This window comes from Saccostrea echinata, unplaced genomic scaffold (assembly GCF_033153115.1).
Source record: "Saccostrea echinata isolate AGI-Se365-2 ecotype Australia unplaced genomic scaffold, CSIRO_AGI_Sech_v1 ptg000054l, whole genome shotgun sequence".
Lineage (NCBI taxonomy): Eukaryota > Metazoa > Mollusca > Bivalvia > Ostreida > Ostreidae > Saccostrea > Saccostrea echinata.
In genome coordinates this window covers 55,272,330-55,294,904 of record NW_026889803.1, presented here as the reverse complement: position 1 = coordinate 55,294,904, position 22,575 = coordinate 55,272,330, and the positions used below count along the sequence as shown (strand labels likewise).

General features: G+C 32.9%; 2 protein-coding genes across 2 annotated transcripts; one reads left to right on the top strand and one right to left on the bottom strand.

Moving 5' to 3' along the window:
* Positions 1 to 693: 693 nt before the first annotated feature.
* Positions 694 to 2,087, bottom strand: LOC133171492 (serine-enriched protein-like). Its single transcript, XM_061306252.1, has 5 exons — positions 2,010 to 2,087; positions 1,688 to 1,871; positions 1,331 to 1,581; positions 1,003 to 1,160; positions 694 to 805 (listed from the first exon to the last, which is right to left on the bottom strand). The coding sequence occupies exons 1-5, from the start codon at positions 2,026 to 2,028 to the stop codon at positions 710 to 712; spliced, it is 708 nt and encodes a 235-aa protein (XP_061162236.1). The 5' UTR covers positions 2,029 to 2,087; the 3' UTR covers positions 694 to 709.
* A 980-nt stretch (positions 2,088 to 3,067) lies between these two features.
* LOC133205718 (thioredoxin reductase 2, mitochondrial-like) lies at positions 3,068 to 21,819 on the top strand. The gene is made up of 17 exons (XM_061341582.1): positions 3,068 to 3,170; positions 5,433 to 5,504; positions 5,614 to 5,670; positions 5,880 to 6,024; positions 6,274 to 6,348; positions 7,112 to 7,190; positions 7,497 to 7,559; positions 7,854 to 7,924; positions 8,037 to 8,056; positions 8,265 to 8,356; positions 8,524 to 8,698; positions 8,779 to 8,924; positions 9,591 to 9,686; positions 9,790 to 9,882; positions 16,131 to 16,202; positions 18,027 to 18,115; positions 21,101 to 21,819. The coding sequence occupies exons 1-17, from the start codon at positions 3,092 to 3,094 to the stop codon at positions 21,222 to 21,224; spliced, it is 1,548 nt and encodes a 515-aa protein (XP_061197566.1). The 5' UTR covers positions 3,068 to 3,091; the 3' UTR covers positions 21,225 to 21,819.
* Positions 21,820 to 22,575: the final 756 nt, after the last annotated feature.

The following is a 22,575-nucleotide window of genomic DNA, read 5'->3' as shown; positions in this document are numbered from 1 at the left end:
GTCCGGTCACTTGTTGTTCTGATTTCCTGAACCCTGCCTTGTTCTTCCGCGAACGCTGGAGGGATTCCGGGAATTTGTTTATATTTATCTTCCTGCTTGTCGAGTACTAGTTTCGGTTTAATCGTGCACAGAATTTAATTCAACAAGCTATACCTGTCATTATTTTGCATATGATTTTTTTTAAAAAAAAGTTTTTGAATTCTATTTTACCTTTCAAAATTTTTTTTGCCGTCAACTCCATATTCAATGATATTGTAATTATATGCTAACTTTAGTTTTATGACTTGGTTATTTGTATTTGACTTTCAATCGGGGGGGGGGGGGGGGTATGGTAAACTTTTTCTATAAATTATTTCATTATTGCTTTTTCTGAGTGAAGTACACCATTTCTTTTCAAATCGATTTCCCTTTATCTTGTATTTATTTCTGTTTGAATTTACATAAATCCCGAGTATTAAAAATAATTAAAAACTGATTTAAAAAGTTTATATTTATTAATAAATAAATAGTTATGCACAATATATACATTTTACTTATTTTGGATTTTGGCACATATTTGTGACAACACAATGATATGAGTAATCATAAGAGTTTTCAATGTTCTTCAGTACCGTTGATTGGGCAATTTTCGAATTTCTGTAGAATGTTGTGTGTCTCTCGTACTGTCACAGCACTTGTTTTTCTGAAGTTGTTCTTGGACCTCTGTAAACTAACACATATACTCATCCGAACGCAGGGGAATCAAATTTTGTATTTCCAGGCAGCACTGGATGACGTCAGGGGATTCCCCGAGGTAGGATAGCACCTGTTTCGGAAGAAATCAGTAAAACAAGTTAAATAAAAAGAAGGGAAAACTTGTACTTGTCTCAAGATTATGAATTCCTTGTTCGAAAAAAAATTAAAAGACTAAATTTTATTTATTTCACCAGATTAAAATACTGCATTTCGTTAACATTCTTTGATTATCGATGAGCTAGTTTGCCCCTCCCCTATTTTTATTACCCTTTGCATTAGTTTTCGTGTTTCCTTGAATTGGCTATATTGAGTCGCTCCTTCTATTAGCAGTGGTAAGGTATCGGAACGCAAACATTCCATTGCAAATTCCCAACAGGCCGTGTGGAGGTCCGGAAACTCAAACATTCTTGCAGCATTGATCATTCCTGAAACACAAATAACAAAATTATATTTATTTTTAGTTCAGAACAACTTTATTCCAAATTTACTGCAAAAATGAAAATGTTAAAAAAGAATAAGAAATTAAATTGCAAATTGGTTATGAAATCAGGATCACAGAAAATAATAAATAATTTTGATATAATACATATCTTACCAATGACAGTTCTAGCGTCCACAGAAACAACTCCGCAGTGGATGTAACGCATAAGACGCTCAAAAACGCTGACGTCGAAGTCCTTTATCTCAATTGTGACGCTTTGTGTGTGGGGTTTCTCCTTTTGAGGGATAGATTTTTTTCTGACCAGCACCTTCTTTACTGACTGGATCCCCTTTTTAAGTGTGGACCTTTCCTTTACCACAGTATTTGTTTGGTTTCGACTTCTCAAAATCATCTGGTACATCAGTCTTTAAATAAAAAAGGTGTTATTAATAATCGCAGAGCACAGATACATTAAATTCTGTTTAAACTTGTGGTAATTTTGATTATTAAAATCATTAATGTTTAATGTACCTGCTGCGGGTAGCCAAAATAGCTCGAATGCCATACACGGGGATCTTTTCCGGTCCAACCAGAAACGTAACATCACAGAGATCTGGAACGGAAATGACGTATTTGAGATCTTCGCAGAGTTCGTACCGGTTCTTCAGTACCATAACAAATGGATTCGAATCTTTGTCCTGGGCCCAAAAATCGCCTACAATAAATTGTAAAATAAAAATCTTACTGACGAGAAACCAAGAAACCAAGTAAAATTGTAGTTCAAATTAATATTTTTACTGTTCAAAAACGAAATTGGTATCACAGATAGAGTGGATAATAAAATGTAAAATACCTTCATCTATGTAACCCATTTTCCAGTTGGTGTCCTTATAATATTGTATCTCTACTAGTACGATCGAAATATTAAAGTTTAAGAAAAGTACCTCTGCTCGTATTGATTTCTCAAGAATGAAAATCACTATTAACATAATCAGTAAAACTACACAAATCTACAAGAACGAGTATAAAGTGAAATCAGTCATGTTATCCTTGTTTTACATCAATGTTTTCTTTTTTAGGCCACAAAAATAATATTAACATTTTAGGGACTTGTCACATTCCATGTGGACAATGAAACATGTAAACAAACAAGTTGTGTGTTTGTGTTAATGGCAAACTGTGTCGACAGTTAGTGAGGCCTAGATTTTTATCAGATGCCACCAACTGTAATCTGATAAGGGTAAGTGGCACTTCAGAAATGATATTTAAAAAAATCATCATATCCCATGAAAATTTTAACTTTCTGTAGTTGTTTATATGAATATTTTTTTAATTGAAATTATTAAATTACCGTCTTGTCTGATTAGATCGAGCTCCATACTTTCTCTTTTTTTAATTCTGTTCTCTCTATATATTTTAAATGATGTTTCTGTTTGATTGTGAAGATAAAGAAACTGTGCTTAAATACATGTACTGTAATAGTCACTTAGTAATACTTTACCTCTCTTAATTATGTTTTTACGATAATTAATTAGGCACGTGTCATACACCGTGCATTTTAAATTAAATTGAGTCTAATGATGATAATATATTTCAGCTCTAATCATTATATTAAATATGTGTTATTACGATCGAGCGTAAATAAAGAGTTGCAATATCTAAATAATATTTCCGCACTTTCACTCAATTTTATTTTCAATAATTTGATGATTAGTGCCTATGTGAAAATCATTTTTTTTAAAAAAAATCACTATCATGATATTAATCATTTTTAATTCTGTAGAAGAAATAAAATCTCCAAAAAGATTTAAAACGCTTTTACAAAGTTTAGTTTCAAGGATTTTAAAAATAGCTTCGTACCAGAAAGTCATTATTTTCTTTTCCTATCGGGTTCGACTTACAGAGAGAGAAAAAAATGTCTGCGCCCATGAAATCATGATTGTAAATAAACACCCAAGAACGTTCATTTTAAAACGGCTTTTTAGACACTATAGACAACTGAGATTTCTCCAAAGTAAGAAAATATTTTCGAAAGTTCAGAGTTTCTTAACTTAAGGTCCTTAGATCCGGATAGGAAAAAGTCTACAACATTTGTTTACACACCTGTTGCATGACTGAATAATAATTTAGAAACTAGGACGCTCAGATAAAAAAAAAAGTTATATTTGTACTAACCATAATTAAGGAGGTGCAAATTATACAATATAAGGAATCTCAGATTACATGACTGTACATGATCATTCCTGTCCTATTTGTTGTAATGTTTTGTACTTTGTATATAGGTCCCTGGTTTTCCTTGGCATATAGATAAGAAACCCGTGAATTGAATTCATGCAATACATCTATACCTTTTTATATAAAAAAAATTATGATTCTCTAACCAAGTAAATTAAGATTTTGAATCTGAGTTTAAACTTATGTAGATTATGTTAAAATTGTAACATATGGTAAGAAAAGGTTGCTGTATGAGTGCATCACCAGTGTTTGAAATTCACTGTAAAATTAGCTAAACACACGGGGCTGACTGCTGATAAAACTTGTCAGCCCCACCATAGATCTTCTAGCCAGAGAAAAGTATTGATTCATGATTCACTCTGCTTGTCACAAATATTCTCTCATCCTCGCAATGCCAGGGGTCCTCATTCAACACGTTGCCATTGAACCCCTGACCAATTTCATTCGACAGTTCATGGGCTGACTGTAGTGACGTCTTTCAGAAAAATTACAAATCTTGATTGTTTTTCTTATCTCTCAACCAATCACATTAGGCCATTCTATGATAAACAGCTTGTAACATGTGCATTTGAGGTGTCAACAGACTTGTCAAAATTTTTAAATCATTGTCAGACATTTGGTCTGACAAAGTCAAATGTTCTGTCGGACCAGTCAAAGTTTTGTCAGACCAGATACATGTACCTTATTTTGACACTGTGAAAGTCATATGAATAACAGCACTAAAATGCCTTGGGTTATTTGCAACAGCCTTCAGTCTTAAAAGTCTTTAAAAAAAGACATAAATGACATGTTTTATGACTTTGCTATAACAAATTTAATTGGATATCGTCAACACGCCGTGTACGCGGCCATTTTTCTGTGTTTGTGACCTTCAGCTGCGCATCCCGATCCCTAGCTTTATTAAATTTGCATCACGCTCGATTTTTTCAAACGGTCATCTGGACCGACGTTTTCTTAAAAGTTGTCGGTCCAGACAAATTTTTACCGGCCTTGCCGACAGGAGCGACGGATTTCAACAAGTCTGTGTCAACTGAATCCTTTCTATTTACATTATCTAACTATTTATGAAAGCTTTAATTTGATTGGTGCTTCTCAATGAGGGAAACAAGACCTAAAATATTGAATGAAATTGGCCAGGGGTCCCACGGCAATGTGTTGACTCAGGAACGTCTGGCATTGCAAGGATGATATTCTCTATGCTAGTCTTTTCATTACATGTAACTGATAAATTGTACAAGGACTAAATGGTGAATGAATTATTTTATGAATACATATACTGTATATCTTGCGTATTTAATTATTCAACAACAAAAATTTACATGTATGTGTATTAAGGGCAGTTTTTCAAATGTTGGGGTAATAAATCATAAATTTTCTGACTGAAAAAATGTCTTGATAGTGAACACCTTATTTTTAGAAGACATAATTTCTCCCAGTGTTTCATATTAATGTGTTCCTCCCTACTGTTCAATGCAAATGCAGCTTGTTGGTATCATGTAACAGTATATAGGTCCCTGCTGGTATGCAAAATTGATATAAAATATAAACTCTGCTAATTAATATTTAGAGTTACTGAATACATATACTTGCTGAACTTTTTGATTGTTTCTGTTACAGAAGGGATAAAATTTGACAGATTTGTTCATAATCTGATGCCAATAGTTAGTGTACTAATCAAGTTTAGTTTAAGAAGTATTTTATTCATGATATACATAGAAGTATATACAATGAACATGGATTGAACAGCAGGCAAAAATGGCCTATATTAGTTCTCTCCATTAAAGATCAAGATACAAATCATGAAATGTTACAATACATGTAATATATATCACAACTTTTACTAATCAAGTTTAATACTTCGGCCAAATTTTTTCCCCATATTCTTTCATATCAGGATAATATCATTTAGATCTGATTAACTTGTTATGAGACTTCAATATATTAACCTTATTAAATGCAGTTGTATGATTTGTTATAACAATGTTTGATAATATTAACTAATGTAAAAAGGATTAAATTAGGAGTTTTATTCTTTGGACAGGTTCTTCAACAGAAGAGTATGATCTTGTTGTTATTGGTGGGGGTTCAGGAGGACTAGCTTGTGCTAAAGCAGGCAAGATTTTATTTGTAGCAAGATTTATCTAAAAAAAAAAAAACACTAGATTTTTATAAATGTGTTATTTTGCTTTGTTCTATTTGACAACACTTTTTATTTGTTTTAGCCTCCCAGCTTCAAAAGAAGGTAGCAGTGTTGGATTTTGTGACTCCTTCTACTCAAGGTTAATATAAAAACAAATCTCAAAGTAATAGTATTCTAGTCCTGTATTAATGATAGTGTTCTTGGATGATATTGGTTAGATCACCTTACAATTGTAATAAGGGATTGACATATATTATTTTGGTTCTAACAAATATTTTAGTGTTGATAAATTATATAACTATAAATATACAGAGTGTAATGAATACCTGTACCATGTAACATTTCTAGGGACAACATGGGGCTTAGGAGGCACTTGTGTCAATGTGGGGTGTATTCCAAAGAAGTTGATGCACCATGCATCTCTCCTGGGGGAAGCCATTAAAGATTCTAAAGCCTATGGTTGGAGTGTTCCAGACCAAGTCCAGAATGACTGGTAATTCAAAAATAAGCAAAAATTAAAAATGCTTAGCAGATAAGAATGTCAGCTAAACACCTAAATCTCAAAAAAAAAAAAAATTCAATGCTACATGTAGCTGTTTATTTGTGCAATAAAGCAAAAACAGATATAGACTTATAATAGTGGAGAAAAGCATCAGAATTACAGTAATAGGGGAGAAGTGATTCATCATAAGATGAATAATATGGTATTTTTTTCCATTCAAAGGACTAAATTTTTTTTCAGGGCAACACTGTCCACTGCTGTGCAGAATCATGTGAAATCCTTAAACTGGGGTCACAGGGTACAGCTCAGGGACAAGTAAGTCTCTGACACCCACAGGTCAGCATAAAGAGACTACAGCAATAAACACTGCACAGCATCTAAACACTACAGAATATAAACACTACAACATATAGAGATTACAGCAAATAAACACTACACAACATACAGAGTTTACAACATAAGGAGACTACAGCAATAAACACTACACAGCAATAAACATTACACAACATCTAAAAACTACAGCATATAAACACTACAACATATAGAGACTACAGCAATAAAAACTACACAACATGTAAACACTACAGCATATAGACATCACAGCATACAGAGATCACAGAATATAGAGACTACAACATGTAGAGATCACAACATATAGAGACTACAACATTTAGAGACTAAAGTGTTGAGGACCACAGCATAGAGACACTACAGCATACACACACTACAAGTACAACATACAGACATTACAGCATATAGATCACAGCAATTAGGCACTACAGCATATAGGCACTAAAGCATATAGACACTTTTTCCCACATGGGATTAAATTTCATTCTGTGTGTGGTCACAAATTTTCTGCGGAAATTTATCACAGTGTACTTAAAGAGCCTTTGAGAAGTTAAATGGCAATCGAAGAAGTCTGCATAATTTTATACCCTAGATTAAACTCAGATTCTAATTTTGCAGAATTATGACCCATGGAAAAAAAGTACATTTACAGTACTAGAATCTGTATCATAACCCTTTGAGAAGTACATATAAAATGTTTATTATTAATCAGTACGTTTTATTACAGAGGTGTAGAGTACATAAATGGATTAGGGAGATTTGTAGACACACAGACAGTTCAAGTTACAGACAACAGAGGAACAGAGGTAGTTATAACATTCAGCTGTGTCACAGGTTAAAAAAAGAGAGAGAACATAGGACAGTTAACCAGAAATAAAAAGTTTGAAAGTGATATTGATGATTGTATCATATCTTTAAAAGAAGTAGAAATCAAATGGAATTTTCAGTATGCAAAGAAAAAGAAAAACTGGTACACATCAAGATATATAAAGAATCACACAGAAAAATAAGTTGTTATTGTATTGTATTTTTAAAATTGTTTTGTAACTATTTATGGAAGCTTAAAAAATAAAATCTTAATCTATTTATTTAGCAATAATTATTTTTTATAGAAACTTTTGAAGACCAAGAATACTGTGATAGCAGTAGGAGTCCGACCTTATTTCCCATCTCAGGTGGGTCAGGGTCAGTTCAGTAGGAGTCAGACTTTATCTCCCATCTCAGATGGGTCAGGGTCAGTTCAGTAGGAGAAAGACCTTATTTGCCATCACAGGTGGGTCAGGGTCAGTTCAGTAGGAATCAGACCATATCTCCCATCTCAGGTGGGTCAGGGTCAGATCAGTAGAAGCCAGACTTTATCTCCCACCTCAGGTGGGTCAGGGTTCATTTTCAAGTTCTTCTTCAAGCAGTCTACTTCTTGCAATAAAAACTTGATTTTTTGTGTAACTTTTGTTCCTATAAATTTTCAGATACCCGGTGCTTTGGAGTATGCCATATCAAGTGATGACCTATTTTGGTTGAAGAAATCTCCAGGAAAGATGTAAGGAAGATCTGAACAGAAATACCTGAGCAGGTTCTCACTTTTAAAGATTGTGGTTCATATTTTGCACTTGTATTTTCATGTAAAACATATTTTTTGTGTATACTTTCAGATTGATTGTAGGTGCTAGCTGTATCCTTAAATAAATGAAAGATCAAGGAACTTTTGAATTATATTAAACAGAGACCAGTGCATTTGTTGATTTTTTTTTTACTTTATTGGCATCTTTTGGCTTTAGAAGATTTCTGACCACTCCTGATAAATTTTTAAAATGCCATGGTGTGCAATCACTTAAAAAATAGATCCTAAACATATTCATAAAACAACTTAACAAAGTCAGATATTGCTTTAGAGTGTGGTGGTTTTCTAATTGGTTTAGGGCTAGACACCACAGTAATGATTCGATCCAGACCTCTAAGGCAGTTTGATCAGGTAAATCATCCACCTATACCAATTATCTCTCTTAGTTCCTTTCCCATTTCTTCTTTATAATAAAGATATCTGAAAAGTTATGTAAACAAATAAATTAAATTCATTTTGTGCTTAGCTCCTGTTATTTTTATTTTCAAAACCTTATTGATGATTGGTTCCTATTGCAGCAAATGGCCAGTCTTGTCACTGATTACATGGAGTCAAAAGGCACAAGATTCCTGAAGACCTGTGTTCCAGTCAGCATAGAGAAGACGACTGGAGGTCAACTGGTTGTGAAATATGAAAATCTAACAGACAGACAGATTAAAGAGGAAGTCTTTGATACAGTCATGTTTGCCACAGGTGTGTGTCTTCCCTCCCTCCTGTAGACTTTTGCTAATAGGATACAATTTTGAACATGTATTTCTGAAACTTTTTTGCAGGACGACATGCTATGGTGAGAAATCTTAATTTAGAAGGAATAGGAGTAAAGATTGACCAAGAGACACAGAAGGTTATTGGGGACCATGGAGAGGACCATGAGAGGACCAGTGTGCCAAATATTTATGCTATAGGTGATATCTTACATGTAAGTCTACTACCATTGCTAGTTGTTTAAGGTATCCATACAGATTAGTATCTTGTCAGTGTCACCAAAGTACTGTAAACACATGGCATACATATGATATGTACTGACTGTACAAATGTCACATATTTATCCCATTTATGGGGCAGGGCAGAACACAAGAATTCAGGGGAAATTCATGTTTGTCCTGTATTTTTGAATTGTTTACCAGGAATGCCGTTTTTCTTTAATATTCACTCTCGTAACACCAGAAATTTTGTTTCATGCTTGATTTACAGTTACTGTGCTTAGTTAATGTAAAGATAACATTGTGATTCAAGATCTTAAATATTTCCTGTAACAATTACATATAAGGAGGTTTTCAGTTATAAAATGTAATTTTTCAGTAGAAATACAATAAATCAGAGCAATTTCATCTGTGTGACAACAACACAAAATTAATCCAAAAATTATTTGTTTTGCATGGCCATAATTATTTTCCATTCTAACACAGAGTAAGAGAGATGCTTTGTTATCATTAGAATGACAGATAGAGACTCGCACATGGTACACTGTACTAAGGGCAACCTGTGTACAAAATTAAACCTTGGCCATGGGCATTATTGTGAATATGAAATTCTAAAAGATGCGAAAGTTGATTAAAATTTTTATAAAATTACCTCTTTCCAGAAAAGGCCAGAACTGACACCAGTAGCCATAAAGGCTGGACAGTTGTTGGCAGAGAGGCTGTTTGGGGGTAGTCAAGTACAGATGAATTATGATTTGGTTAGTATCTCTATATAAATAGTGTTTTCTAATTCCTTTGTATGTTTTAAAGTTAAAAATTTCCCTGTCTGAGGACACTGACCTTACATTACATTGACCTTAGGTGCCGACCACAGTGTTTACCCCCCTAGAGTATGGGGTTGTGGGTATCTCTGAGGAAGAGGCCATTTCACGACACGGGGACGAGAACATAGAGGTGAGGAATATCGGTACCTATCAAAATATTGTTTACTGTAAGAGGAGTCATTCAATTTATAAGAAGCTGGTGGGCTCAAACCCTGATTGTACTATATCAGAGACTGTTATATAGGTACAATGTTCAGCTTAAGAAGTTTTTGTTATTATTCATACAATTGAAACAATTAAGGTCTTGGGCCTTTAAATGTCTTGGAAATTATTAGTGTGATACAGACTGCTCTCTAAGTTCAGAACATTCTGTTCTCCACTTAAGGCTGGTGCCGTGTCACTCAGTATGGGTAGGATGTTTTTTCAGAGACTTAGCTGAGCTTGAAGTCAACTTACGAATTAAACTTCTTCTATGCTTCCAACTTATGAGGAATGGAAAGAATCAGAATTGTTTTTTTATAGTAAAGATGTAAATGAAGCTTGAAAGCACTAAGTTTTCAATTAAAAAAAATTCAAAATAAATGTATTGAGATAAAATATAGACTGCCATAGATAAGGACTGCACAAGACAGATGGATGTATTAAAATAAAGGATAATTGAACAACAAATTAACTACAAGAAAATAAAACAGTCTAGTTGTTAGGTTTTATAATATATTCCATTGTAAATTTTTACATGAAAAATGAGACATCACCAGCTACAGATATTGTGCTGTATTTAGTTTTGTGTTCAGGACTCAATGCAGTGAGAAATCATTTTTACTGACACCTATTACCACACAGGCCCCATGGCTTTTAATGTCTCTTCCAAAAGACCAATGCCCTTTCCTTCTAATTTAATGCAGCAGTTGCTACATAATTTAAAATTCCAAGTCTGCTTTGGTTGGGATTCAGACTGTTGTCCAATTGTAAAATATAGGAAAACTTAATAGGAGAGGAAAGGCAGAAGGCAGTTGTGAATTAATGAACAAAGGATCTACAATAAAAGTAGATCCTGAATGATGAAGGAAAGATAAGGAAAAGGTTCAGAAACTATAATAAAGGAGAACTGTATGAGAAAGGAAGTATATGTATGTACTGAAATGAGTGACTATAAGAAAGAAAAACCTAACATTAAAGAAAAATTGCAAAGTGAAATATAGAGGCAATGGACACTGTAATAGCATGGGAAAAATAAAAATTGTACAATTAAAAAATTGCATTCAAATCTATTCAGAGAATAGATGACTGCAAAATACAGGAAAATGCAAAGCAGTATTGAAAAATTGTGAAAAATGATGAAAGGAAGTTTAACAAATTGAGGAAAAGGGATGTACTGTACATTATAGGAATATATAGATTCTGTTACCAGGATATAAAGAAATGCTGCACAACAAAGAAATATAGTACAAGAAATGAATACTTATGAAATAGGCAAACTGGACCGTAAAGGAATACCATATAATAATACAATGCCTTACAATAAAGGAATACTTTACAGAAAAAAGAATGAATATACCATTTTAAAAAAAAAATACGATGTAGGGTCACTTTTCAATAAAGGAATACTAAATGATAAAGAAATACCTAAGACTGAAGAAAATAAATGTACAAAATAGGAGTACAAAGTAAGTACACTAGAAGATTACAAAATAAGTACAATTTAGAATTAGAAAGAATATTCAATAAAGGATTACTTTACAACAACAACAAAAACTATACAATACAGGAATACGGAAAAGAAATACTAGTGAATGAAGAAGATATTCAATAAAGGAATATTAGTACACAATAAAAGAATCAATACCAGAATAATATATGGTAAACGATTACCATACAATAAAGGAATACTTATCAATAAAAAAAAATAAAGAATATAGTATAATGAGGAAATATTGTATAATAAAGGAATATTGTGCAATATAAAAATATTCTACAATAAAGAATGCTGTATGGAAAAGTTGAAAAATGTACAATAAAGGAATGCTTCACAATAAAGAGATACATGTATTGTACAATAAAGTAGTTCTTCATAATAAAAAAATATTGTACATTTGAGGAATGCTACACATCAAAGAAATATTGTACATTAGAGGAATGCTTCACAAAATATTGTGCAATAAAGGCATGCTTTACAATGAAGAAATATTGTACATTGGAGGAATGATTCACAATCAAGAAATATTTTACATTAGAGGAAAGCTTCACAATGAAAAAAATTGTTCAATAAAGGAATGTTACACATTAAAGAAATATTGAACAATAAAGGCATACTTTACAATGAAGAAATATTGTACAATAAAGGAATGCTTCACAAATTATTGTGCAATAAAAGCATGCTTTACAATTAAGAAATATTGTACATTAATATTAGAGGAATGCTTCTCAATAAAGAATATTGTACAAGAGGAAAGCTTCACAATAAAGAAATATTGTACAGTAAAGGAAAGCTTCACAATAAAGTAAAGGAAAGCTTCACAATAAAGAAATATTGTACAGTAAAGGAATGCTACACAATAAAGAAATATTGTACAATAAAGGAATGCTTCATAAAATATTGTGCAATAAAGGCATGCTTAACAATGAAGAAATATTTTACATAAGAGGAATGCTTCACAATAGAAAAAAATTGTACAATAAAGGAATGTTACATAATAAAGAAATATTGAACAATAAAGGCATGCTTTATGATAAAGAAATATTGTACATAAGAGGAAAGCTTCACAATAAAGAAATATTTTACAATAAAGGAATGCTTCACAAAATATTGTGCAATAAAGGTATGCTTTAAAATGAAGAAATATTGTACATTGGAGGAATGCTTCACCATAAAGATGTAATATTGTACAATAAAGGAATGCTTCACAAAATATTGTGCAATAGAAGCATGCTTTATAATAAAGAAATATTGTACATTTATATTAGAGGAATGCTTCTCAATAAAGAATATGGAACAAGAGGAAAGCTTCACAATAAAGAAATATTGTACTTTAAAGGAATGCTTTACAATAAAGAAATATTGTACATTAAAGGAAAGCTTCACAATAAATGAATATTGTACAAGAGGAAAGCTTCACAATAAATGAATATTGTACATTAGAGGAATGCTTCACAACAAAGACAAATTGTACATTAAAGGAAATCTTCACAATGAAGAAATATTGTAACATAAAGGAATGCTACACAATAAAGAAATATTGTACAATAAAGGAATGCTTCACAGTGAAGAGATATTGTACAATAAAGGAATGCTTCACAGTGAAGAAATCTGAAGAAATATTGTACATTACAGGAATGCTTCACAATAAAGAAATATTGTGCAATAAAGGAATGTTTCACAGTAAAGAAATATTTTACAATAAAGGATTACAATTCCACAGGTTAAAAGAATATTGCATAATAAAGGAATATTGTCCAATAAAATAATACTGTACAATTACAGTATACTTTATAATCAAAGAAAAATGATACAATAAAGGAATGCACTACACAGTAAAAGAATAGTTTGCATAAAGCAGTATATGAGTATTATGCAATGAAGAATATTGTACATTTAAGAAATATATATGTGATAAAAGGTAGACTGTGCAATCCATAACAAAAATTTACGATAGTTTACTGAAGTTTAACGTAGTTATGAAACTTTACTTTAGAACTTTTTTTTTGCGATTTTAGTGTTTAAAATCTCTTAAATGCAATACCAATATCTCATTGACAAAATTTGTAAATAATGAATGTTAATATTCAAGTAATATTTCCATTTTATATAACAAATATGCCTGTATGAACTACACAACATTAAGTATTACAATCTGAGATCTATAGTAAAAATGCTGTGATTCATATAGTGAAAACTTTGATGTACTATGGTAAAAACTTTGATACTATAGTTAACTATAGTATATTTTTGTTAAGGGAATAAAGGAAGAATACACGTGAAGACTTTACTGTAAAGAGCAATTCTTAAAGCTTAAAAATACTAGTACACGTCTAAAACGGACAAATTTTAATTCAGACTTTAGGAATTGGTTTTGATTTAATAAACATAGACTGGCCAGTAAAGATATTTAATCCATTTGTTTATGTCAATGTGTCAAAGAGTTCTCTTTTTACATAACTACTAGATGTCAGACCTTGTCAGCAAACGAGTGGAATGCTAGCTGTGCACTTCAGCGCATGTTTGTTTGATGTCAAACATTGAGTGCAGAATGTTTCTGAACTTTATCTGTTTAATATGACAATCAATGAGAGCGCTATTACGTGCTCTAATTAACAACAATGCGGCATATCAATAAAATAGATCCACTGCTTCAGAGACTGTGATGTGAGAAATTGTCACACCAAGTAAACAGAGACCGCGGGAGTCCGTCAACTCAAGGGCGCATTTATTGACGTCTCTACTAGTGTGCAGTGGTGAAACGAATGTTGTAGACGAGGCGACGGCCCCGTCACCAGAATCAAAAGCAGGCTCATCTGTATGAAATATGATGGAAAAATGCTGAATTGCTAGGATGAAAATGATCCTGAAAGTTATAATAATAATAGATCATGTCACAAAGTTGCTTTGAAATACTGATAAAGTATTATGAAAGAAATGCATAGTTTACAAGTTCGAGGAATTGAATTTATCTTCACTGGTTGAAAGAAGACGTAAATACTTATAAATAATCCAATCCACCCGTGCAGCCGGAGTAACGAGAAGTGAGGTCATTGATTTAGTCCCAAACATCAGACCCATAGAGGCAGAGATTGTCAATAGTATCTAAACGTGACCAGCTAATTACTATTTTTTCCCTGGCCTTGGTTGTTTTGTCTGTAAGGACTGTGATTAGAGTGGTTATAAGTTAGCCCCCTTGTCCAGACAATGATAGATTCAGAAGACAAGGCTACTGAATTATGTGTTTGTTTTCAGACTGGTCTGAGACCAATGATTTTTCTGTTTGAATTGAATAAAAGAGATCAGCTGCTCAAATATTATATCAGGTTCATTATTTCTAAAGTTTGTGCATCTGTCAGAGTGCTGAATTGAAGCATGTACCAATATTATAATTTTATAACCTATTGACGGAAAATTATAATCATTTAAATGGTCAGAAATTGTTATTCTCCCATGATGGGATAAAAGATCAAATAATTGGTACGCTAAAAAATCCATTGTCAGAACAGGTTTAGTCTGGAGATTAAATGTTGCTCAATTCAAAAAAAGTTAACTTTGATATAGTCACGTGCTACTTTATTGACCAATGATAAGACTTGTTTTTCATAACGTAATATGTTGCTGATTGATTGTTTGCTGTATCATGTTACGTATGCTATTTCAAGGACGATTGTATAATATTATGGTCCCTTATACATGTATATTAATTAATCAATATATTAATCAGTCAATGTACTAGATATTCCATTGGATTTTCTTCCAGAATAAAACAAGAGTTTTGCATTTCTCATTGAAATGTGTAAGTGAATAGTTTAAGGTTGAAGGAAATCGAAATTTAGTAATTCTGTTGCCGGATAGGAGATGCACTACCCTGATGCACGCAGTTTATGCAAAATTTGATTAGTTCTTTCACTAATTTAACATTTGTGATTGCTGATTTTATATTGGTGTTATCTTTGTACTTTTCTTATCATGTTAAAATATTTAAGGTTGTTCTGTTCGCATATTTGCTTGAAGGAAAGGAAATTTGATTTCGAAATAGGATGATTCGTGAAAGATGTAATTATATCTTAAAGGGTTAAAGAACATCACTCAAATTGTGGTTAAAGAAAGAATGCATGTGTGGAAAAAGCATATTTAATAGTTAGTGTCCTTTTGGGGAAGGCGCCTCCGAAGAAGTGCGAGAACAATTTCTTAAACGAGTTGAAAATGGAAAAAAAATAATAAAACAAAAGATCATGCATCACTTTTTCTTCACGAGCAATTTATAATGCTAAAAAACATGTAAATATTAAATTAGATATTAAAAAGACGTTAGTGTCAAACTTTGGCCCACCTAAGCTGCAGCTAGAGTCAATATTTTTTACTCTGTAAGAACCTCTGGCCCCTTCAAAATAAACTTGGCACCTAGCATTGGAGAACTGGACCACTGAGAATAAGATCATTTAAATATTAGATTCTTAATAGTTACTTTGCTAGAAATTATATAAATTTGTACAAAAGTTTTCCTTTGTTGTGCAGATTTAAGGTTAGTGGGAAAAATGGGGAAGGGGGAGGAGTTCGTTCAAAGCAAAGCGACGCATTGTGGTTCTCTGAACTTTTGATTACCTTTCACTAATGAGTCAATATGTGTTATCAGTATTTAATTGCTTAAAATTAACAAAATTTTAATTAATTTTTAGGTTTTTCATGCATTTTATACACCTCTGGAGTTCGTAGTTCCTCAAAGAAATTCGTCACAGTGCTACATCAAGGTAGGCAAATGAAAACTAACTTCTTGTACATTTAAGCTGATCGAAGTACTGCAAAGGATTGACCAACAAAAGAAGGAAAAAAAAGAAAACTCAAAAATAAAAACCGATAATTCAAATTGTGTGTGTGTATGTTTGTTTAAATTTTTGCTGCAGTACTTTATATACCAGATTATTCGGCTGAGATACAGAAATTTATGTTTCAACTTTATTCAGTGCAGTTATACAAAACGTGAGGCACGATGAATCTTGACAATTTTGTCTCCAAATTTCCTGTGCCTGTCTGATAGAAAGAAGTTTTCTAATCTTATAATTCTCTCTCTTGCTTGTCATTATGCTGTGTCATAGTTACATGTTATCTTTTACTTACATTTTGGCTTTGATGAAGCATCGGACAGTGAAAACTTAAAGAACACATAGCATGTTTAAACATACTAAGACGTTTTCTCCTGCACTTGGAGTAAATTTATATTAATTTAGATGAAATCTGTCTCTTTTTTTAACTTTGAAGAGCACAGTGTACTTTGTAGAACATCGGATAAACTTAGAAACCAAGAGTGATTCGGTATAAAACAGATTTAGTATAGCTTTGATTTTTGTTTGTTGTTAAAAATACAATGTTTAGATAGTTCTTTAGTCTTTTATTGATGAATTTGTTGCAAATACATCCCTTTTCTTGAGTTTTTCTTTTAACATAAAAGAGGAGGATGTGTCACATACAGAGTTTAAAGTATGATGTATGCACAGTTTATGCCAGATTGTTTTGTTGTTCCTGGGTTCATCAAAGAAATGAACTGTCTCCCTCAGATTTGTCCCACATGGTTAGGTCTTTTTTTGACTGAAATCAGTGATGTCAGTCATAATGGTAAATTTTTCATGAGAAGCACCGCAGTCTAACCTTGAGGTTATTAAGCAAATCAAAAAACCCTTTCTTTTAATGTTAAAATCTGTAGAAAAATTTGCCACCTGCAGCTGTAGCAACCTGTTTGATATTTCAGAAGCTTTGTAAAACATTGACATGATAATTAGAGCAGTTCTCCGCTTAACGTTTATTAGAGATAGGCCATCTGTTTCAAGTTTGAAAGTCTGTGTCATTATGTATTTGAAGCCAAAACATGAATGATATGTGTTAAGTTGAAAACACTAAGTGAACCTGCTTCAAAAAGCGCATCAATTTAAAACTGCTGATGCGCTTTCTGAGACAGATAACTATACAGAGTGAGGTGGGGAAGTGAGGTTACGAACCGTGTCGACACCGCATTAGTGTTAATCATACGATGATTGCGGTTGATGTTGCAGACTCTCAAACCCTCACAAGGCGTGCTGCTGTCAGCAGCTAGATGTTATAAATGTAATATTACACTTTTTGTGTATCTCTGTATCTATCTCTTTTGTTTACTTAATTTGCTCCCTGTCTGTATTATAGCTTTTTGTACTCTTTTTTTGCTGTCTATTAATTTTGAAGCTGAATAGTGCATAAGAAGAGTGAGTAATGTAGATACTTTAATGAAATTCTGTTTAACATAACAATTAGTTTGAATGATGTGTAGAGGGCTGCGTAATAAGACCATTCCGCCGCCTTTAATGAGAATAATTACAGACTTATGGGTTTTATACAGCAACCTTTGACTTTTCTGTTTTTTTATATTCCATCTTATAAGAATTACCCCTAGCGTTGATGATGTCACTCAGCTGTTTCTTAGGGCCATATTTTCTAATGGCGATTTATTTATATTTTGTATTTTTTAAGGATGCAATTTCTGTCGTCATTCTATTGTACTTTTTGTACTTTTTTAAAGAAAACGGTTGCAATTTATTGAATTACAGGCAGTTTGTTTTGGTGACAGTGTGTTAGGACTACATCTGATTGGTCCGAATGCCGGTGAAGTTATTCAGGGATTCGCAGTGGCTTTAAGGTAACTAAACCAGAAACACAGATCCACAGATGCTCTATATAGATACAAAAACATTATTTTATCTAACACGACTTTTTGGTACACCAGATATCTATGTTCTCGTAAAATTTTGCGAATTATAGATGATTTCTATGTTAATTTTAGAGGTGAGTAATTAGGGATATTATTAGCTTTCATAACCAAATTAACGAGACGGTATTTGGATTTTGGTGAATTCAAAGCTATTAATGTCATTTGTAATACTTAAATGGTATGAGACAAGAAGAGCTTAAACATTGGTAAGGTTCCATCATTCTTTTGTCTGTCTGTCTAGTTGTTTTCTCTATTTTTTTTTTAAAATCAAAATACTACTTCTTCAATTCAATAAAACTTGGTACACAAAATTAAAACCTTCCAAATTGCTACTCCTTAAGTCTTGGTCCGCTTTCTTCATAAATCAAGAAATTTCGATACCCAATAAAATTACACCGAGATATGAACATTAATGTGCTTATATGTATTTGATTTGTATGAACAGTGTTGCGTGGGATTGTTTTCAAAAATTGAAATAATATGTGAAATTCATTCAAAAATCAAAAGTACTCTTTCTCCTACAGTTTTAGTCCGATTTCAACATTTTTTTGAGTAGAAAAGAATACTGCAATAGGATATATAATTCTTCCTATGGGTTTTTGATTGCGATGAGCGATCTGGACTTTGTTACTGAAAAAAGAATAAGTCATTTTAAGTCCAATTTCAACACATCTTTGTATGACGGTAAACTACACTATGATACATTATTTTTTGTAACTCTATGGGTTTTTTTTTCGATTACGATGAGCAGTCTTGCCAGGTTACGTAAAAGGAATAAACTGTGAAATTCTGTATACGGCTATTTCTCAAGAAAATTAAAGACTTGATTTTCTCAGGCACGTAGTATCGGTGCTTTACTATTAATTTAGTTCATTGAAAGGCCGGGTTTGCCCTTGCTGTGCCCTTCGATTTGGCATTAGATCGACGACTTTTTGTCAATTTACAATAGTTGTCGACTCAGTCTATTTTAGTCCGATTTCAACATTTTTTTGAGTACAAAAGAATACTGCAATAGGATATATAATTCTTCCTATGGGTTTTTGATTGCGATGAGCGATCTGGACTTTGTTACTGAAAAAAGAATAAGTCATTTTAAGTCCAATTTCAACACATCTTTGTATGACGGTAAACTACACTATGATACATTATTTTTTGTAACTCTATAGGTTTTTTTTTCGATTACGATGAGCAGTCTTGTCAGGTTACTTAAAAGGAATAAACTGTGAAATTCTGTATACGGCTATTTCTCAAGAAAATTAAAGACTTGATTTTCTCAGGCACGTAGTATCGGTGCTTTACTATTAATTTAGTTCATTGAAAGGCCGGGTTTGCCCTTGCTGTGCCCTTCGATTTGGCATTAGATCGACGACTTTTTGTCAATTTACAACAGTTGTCGACTCAGTCTATCCAAAACCAATGAACTCGGAATAAAAGACACCGAAGAGTCTGTCAAATCTGTTGCATATTTGGACGTTTTACTGACGTTTTTTGACAAACGGGATGACTTCAGCTTTTCCATCGTCAACTTTCCCATTTTACGTACTAATATTTCACAGTCACCTATTATGTTGCCGACTTCCAACTGATTCGGTTGGCAAGAGCACGTTCTGTGTACGATCAATTTCAAACCAAGACAGGGTACTGGCAAATAAGATGATGTTTGGTTTAACGGCAGCATTTGCAAGTACAATGGTCGTATTAATGACCTTGTTTGCGAGTACAACCTGCCGTTGGGTCGTATTTTGACTGACATGTTTCATACCCATTGTTACTTAGGCCACTGTTTTTATGCCAAGTTTACGGATTACTCTGTTTTCCTAATCAATAGAGAGGGCTCACGGCGGGTGTGATGAGTAGACAGGGAATGCTTATTCCTCCAAGATACCTGATCCCATCTCTGATGTTTCCAGGGGTCCAGAATTTTGTCCTTATAACGATTTTTTGTTATAATTTCAAGTTTCATTCGATTTCAGGGATATTAAGATTCATAATTCTAAGTATGGGTTTTTAGCTCACCGATATGAGCTTACGCTCATAAAGTTTATGAGCAGGTGCATTCCTAAGTGACTATAAGTCCTGCCCAGACCAAACTTGCATGGATGATGCATCTAGGGATGGACACTACCAGAGTTGCTTCGAATGCTGGATCCGAATGAGTGACCAAGATATAGTTTTGGAGCAGAAGTAACGATAAACCCTACCCAGACCAGATGCATCTAGGTGTGGACACTACCAGACTTGCTTCGAATGCTGGATCTGACCTATATTTTCCAGATGAATGACCAAGGTAAAGTTTTTGAAGTAGGTACATTTCCAAGTAACTCTCAGCCTTATATTGATCAAATTGCATTGATTTTGCATTTAAAGATGGACACTACCAAACTTGCTTCGGATGCTGGATCTGACCTACATTTTCCAGATAAGTGAATAGGTTAAAGTTTTTGGAGCATATCCATTCCCAATTAACTATAAATTTTACCCAAACCAAATGTGCATGGGTATTGATCTCGAGGTGCTCACTATTCAATTAATTCTGGTACAGAAGTTGACTGCATCGATTATTATGAAGTCAAACCAGGCCCCAAGACCATAAACTGAGAACAGACTTAAGTCAAAATTTCAGACTTATATAACTTTTGAAATAATTTAGATAATGAAACAAAATTTTCATCATGTATTTGAATTTAAATGTTATATAAAATTGCAGAATTTTAAGCAAATAGATTAGATAAAACTCAAGATATTAAAAATCAAAATTTTGACTAAAGTCTATTCTCAGTTTATGGTCTTGGGACCAGGAGAGTTAAAGTCATCTTTTTTTCCGAAAATGATACTTTTGGGTTCATGATTGTCATTAATAAGTAATGCCAATATCTGCTTTATAAAATGTAAACAATACCAATTTTGTTGAAGATGCGGGGCAACCTGGCAAAATATATCTGGAAGCGTAGGAATACATCCTACATCAGCAGAGGAAATCGTCAAACTTCACATCACTAAGAGATCTGGACTTGACCCCACAGTCACAGGCTGCTGAGGTTAATCCTCCTCGCGCATGCTAGACTAGCTTACCTCTTGTTCTGAGAATGAATTCGCTTTTTATTACATATCAGGTTTTATGTTTGCTGACAATTATTTATATTATTTAGTATTATGTATTATATTAAATTGTACGTATTATTTATGATATTTAATTAATGTTATGATTATACCTTAAGATGCTGTGAGTTCCATATTTCTTAATACTTTATTTTGAATATTAACTTCATCCTAGCTTGTCTATTGGACAATAAGTGCAGTTTTTGTAAGTAAAAAATGTTATGAATGTGACATAATCAATCAAAGTAAAAATGTCAAGGGAATTGTTTTTGATTGCCAGTAATGTTTTAGTGGATAATTAGTAAGCTAGTCGGCTGTGGAACGAGGACGGATTTTCTTGGACTGTGTCATTCACCTGGAATGAAAATCCAAATCTAATCTTGTCAAAGAGATTCGGATCTGATGTAACAGGTGTCACGTGATTACGACCTGACTTAGTTCACCATGTTTTTATTGTTTATCATGTGCTATGTAGAATTCCACTGTCACATTGCATTTCTGTAATGTCATTAAACCACGTTGCTGATTGTAAATATGTGAGTTATCTGTGCTGTGATCATAATGAAGAGTCCTGGTGCATTGATTGTCTCATTGTATAGCGCCATTACCACATACCTGAAACTTGTAAGCCCTTTGTAGATCAGAACGCGCCCTTTTCGAGATATCCGGCATCATTTCCGGGATTACTGAACTCCCTGTATCTGTCGGTCATTACAGCGATGCTTTGCTTCTCTATTACCGACACATGAAAACATAACGTTACATAATTCTTCACCGTAAAAGAAGAAAAAAAGTTTGTTGATTCTTCGAGTTAATCAAGCAGTTATGAAACTGATTGACACTGCATTCTCTACAATTAAATGACGTAATATTTTTGTACGATGCTAAGCAGATTTGAACTAATATATAGCCTTAACTTTAACTTTACAGATATCATTTTAACTTACTGTGATTCACAATGTGACAGAATATCCTTTGGTATCCTTTCACACCGTGGCAGTATATCACTTTTATTATGCCCCCGCCATAAAATGGCTGGGGCATATAGTGTTACCCTGTTCCGTCATTCCGTCATCAATGACATCTCGGCAACAGTTGCACACATTCAAATCAAATTTGACTTATGCATACGTCGTAGGATATCTGAAGATCAAGTTCGAATCTCTAACTTTTGTAGGGATATATGTATAAGGTTGCAAAAATTACATGTGCATGTATTTTACCAGAAAATACAGGTCATAAAATTGTATTTTTAAGGTATAGTTGGGTTTTTTCCCCATGTTTTTGTT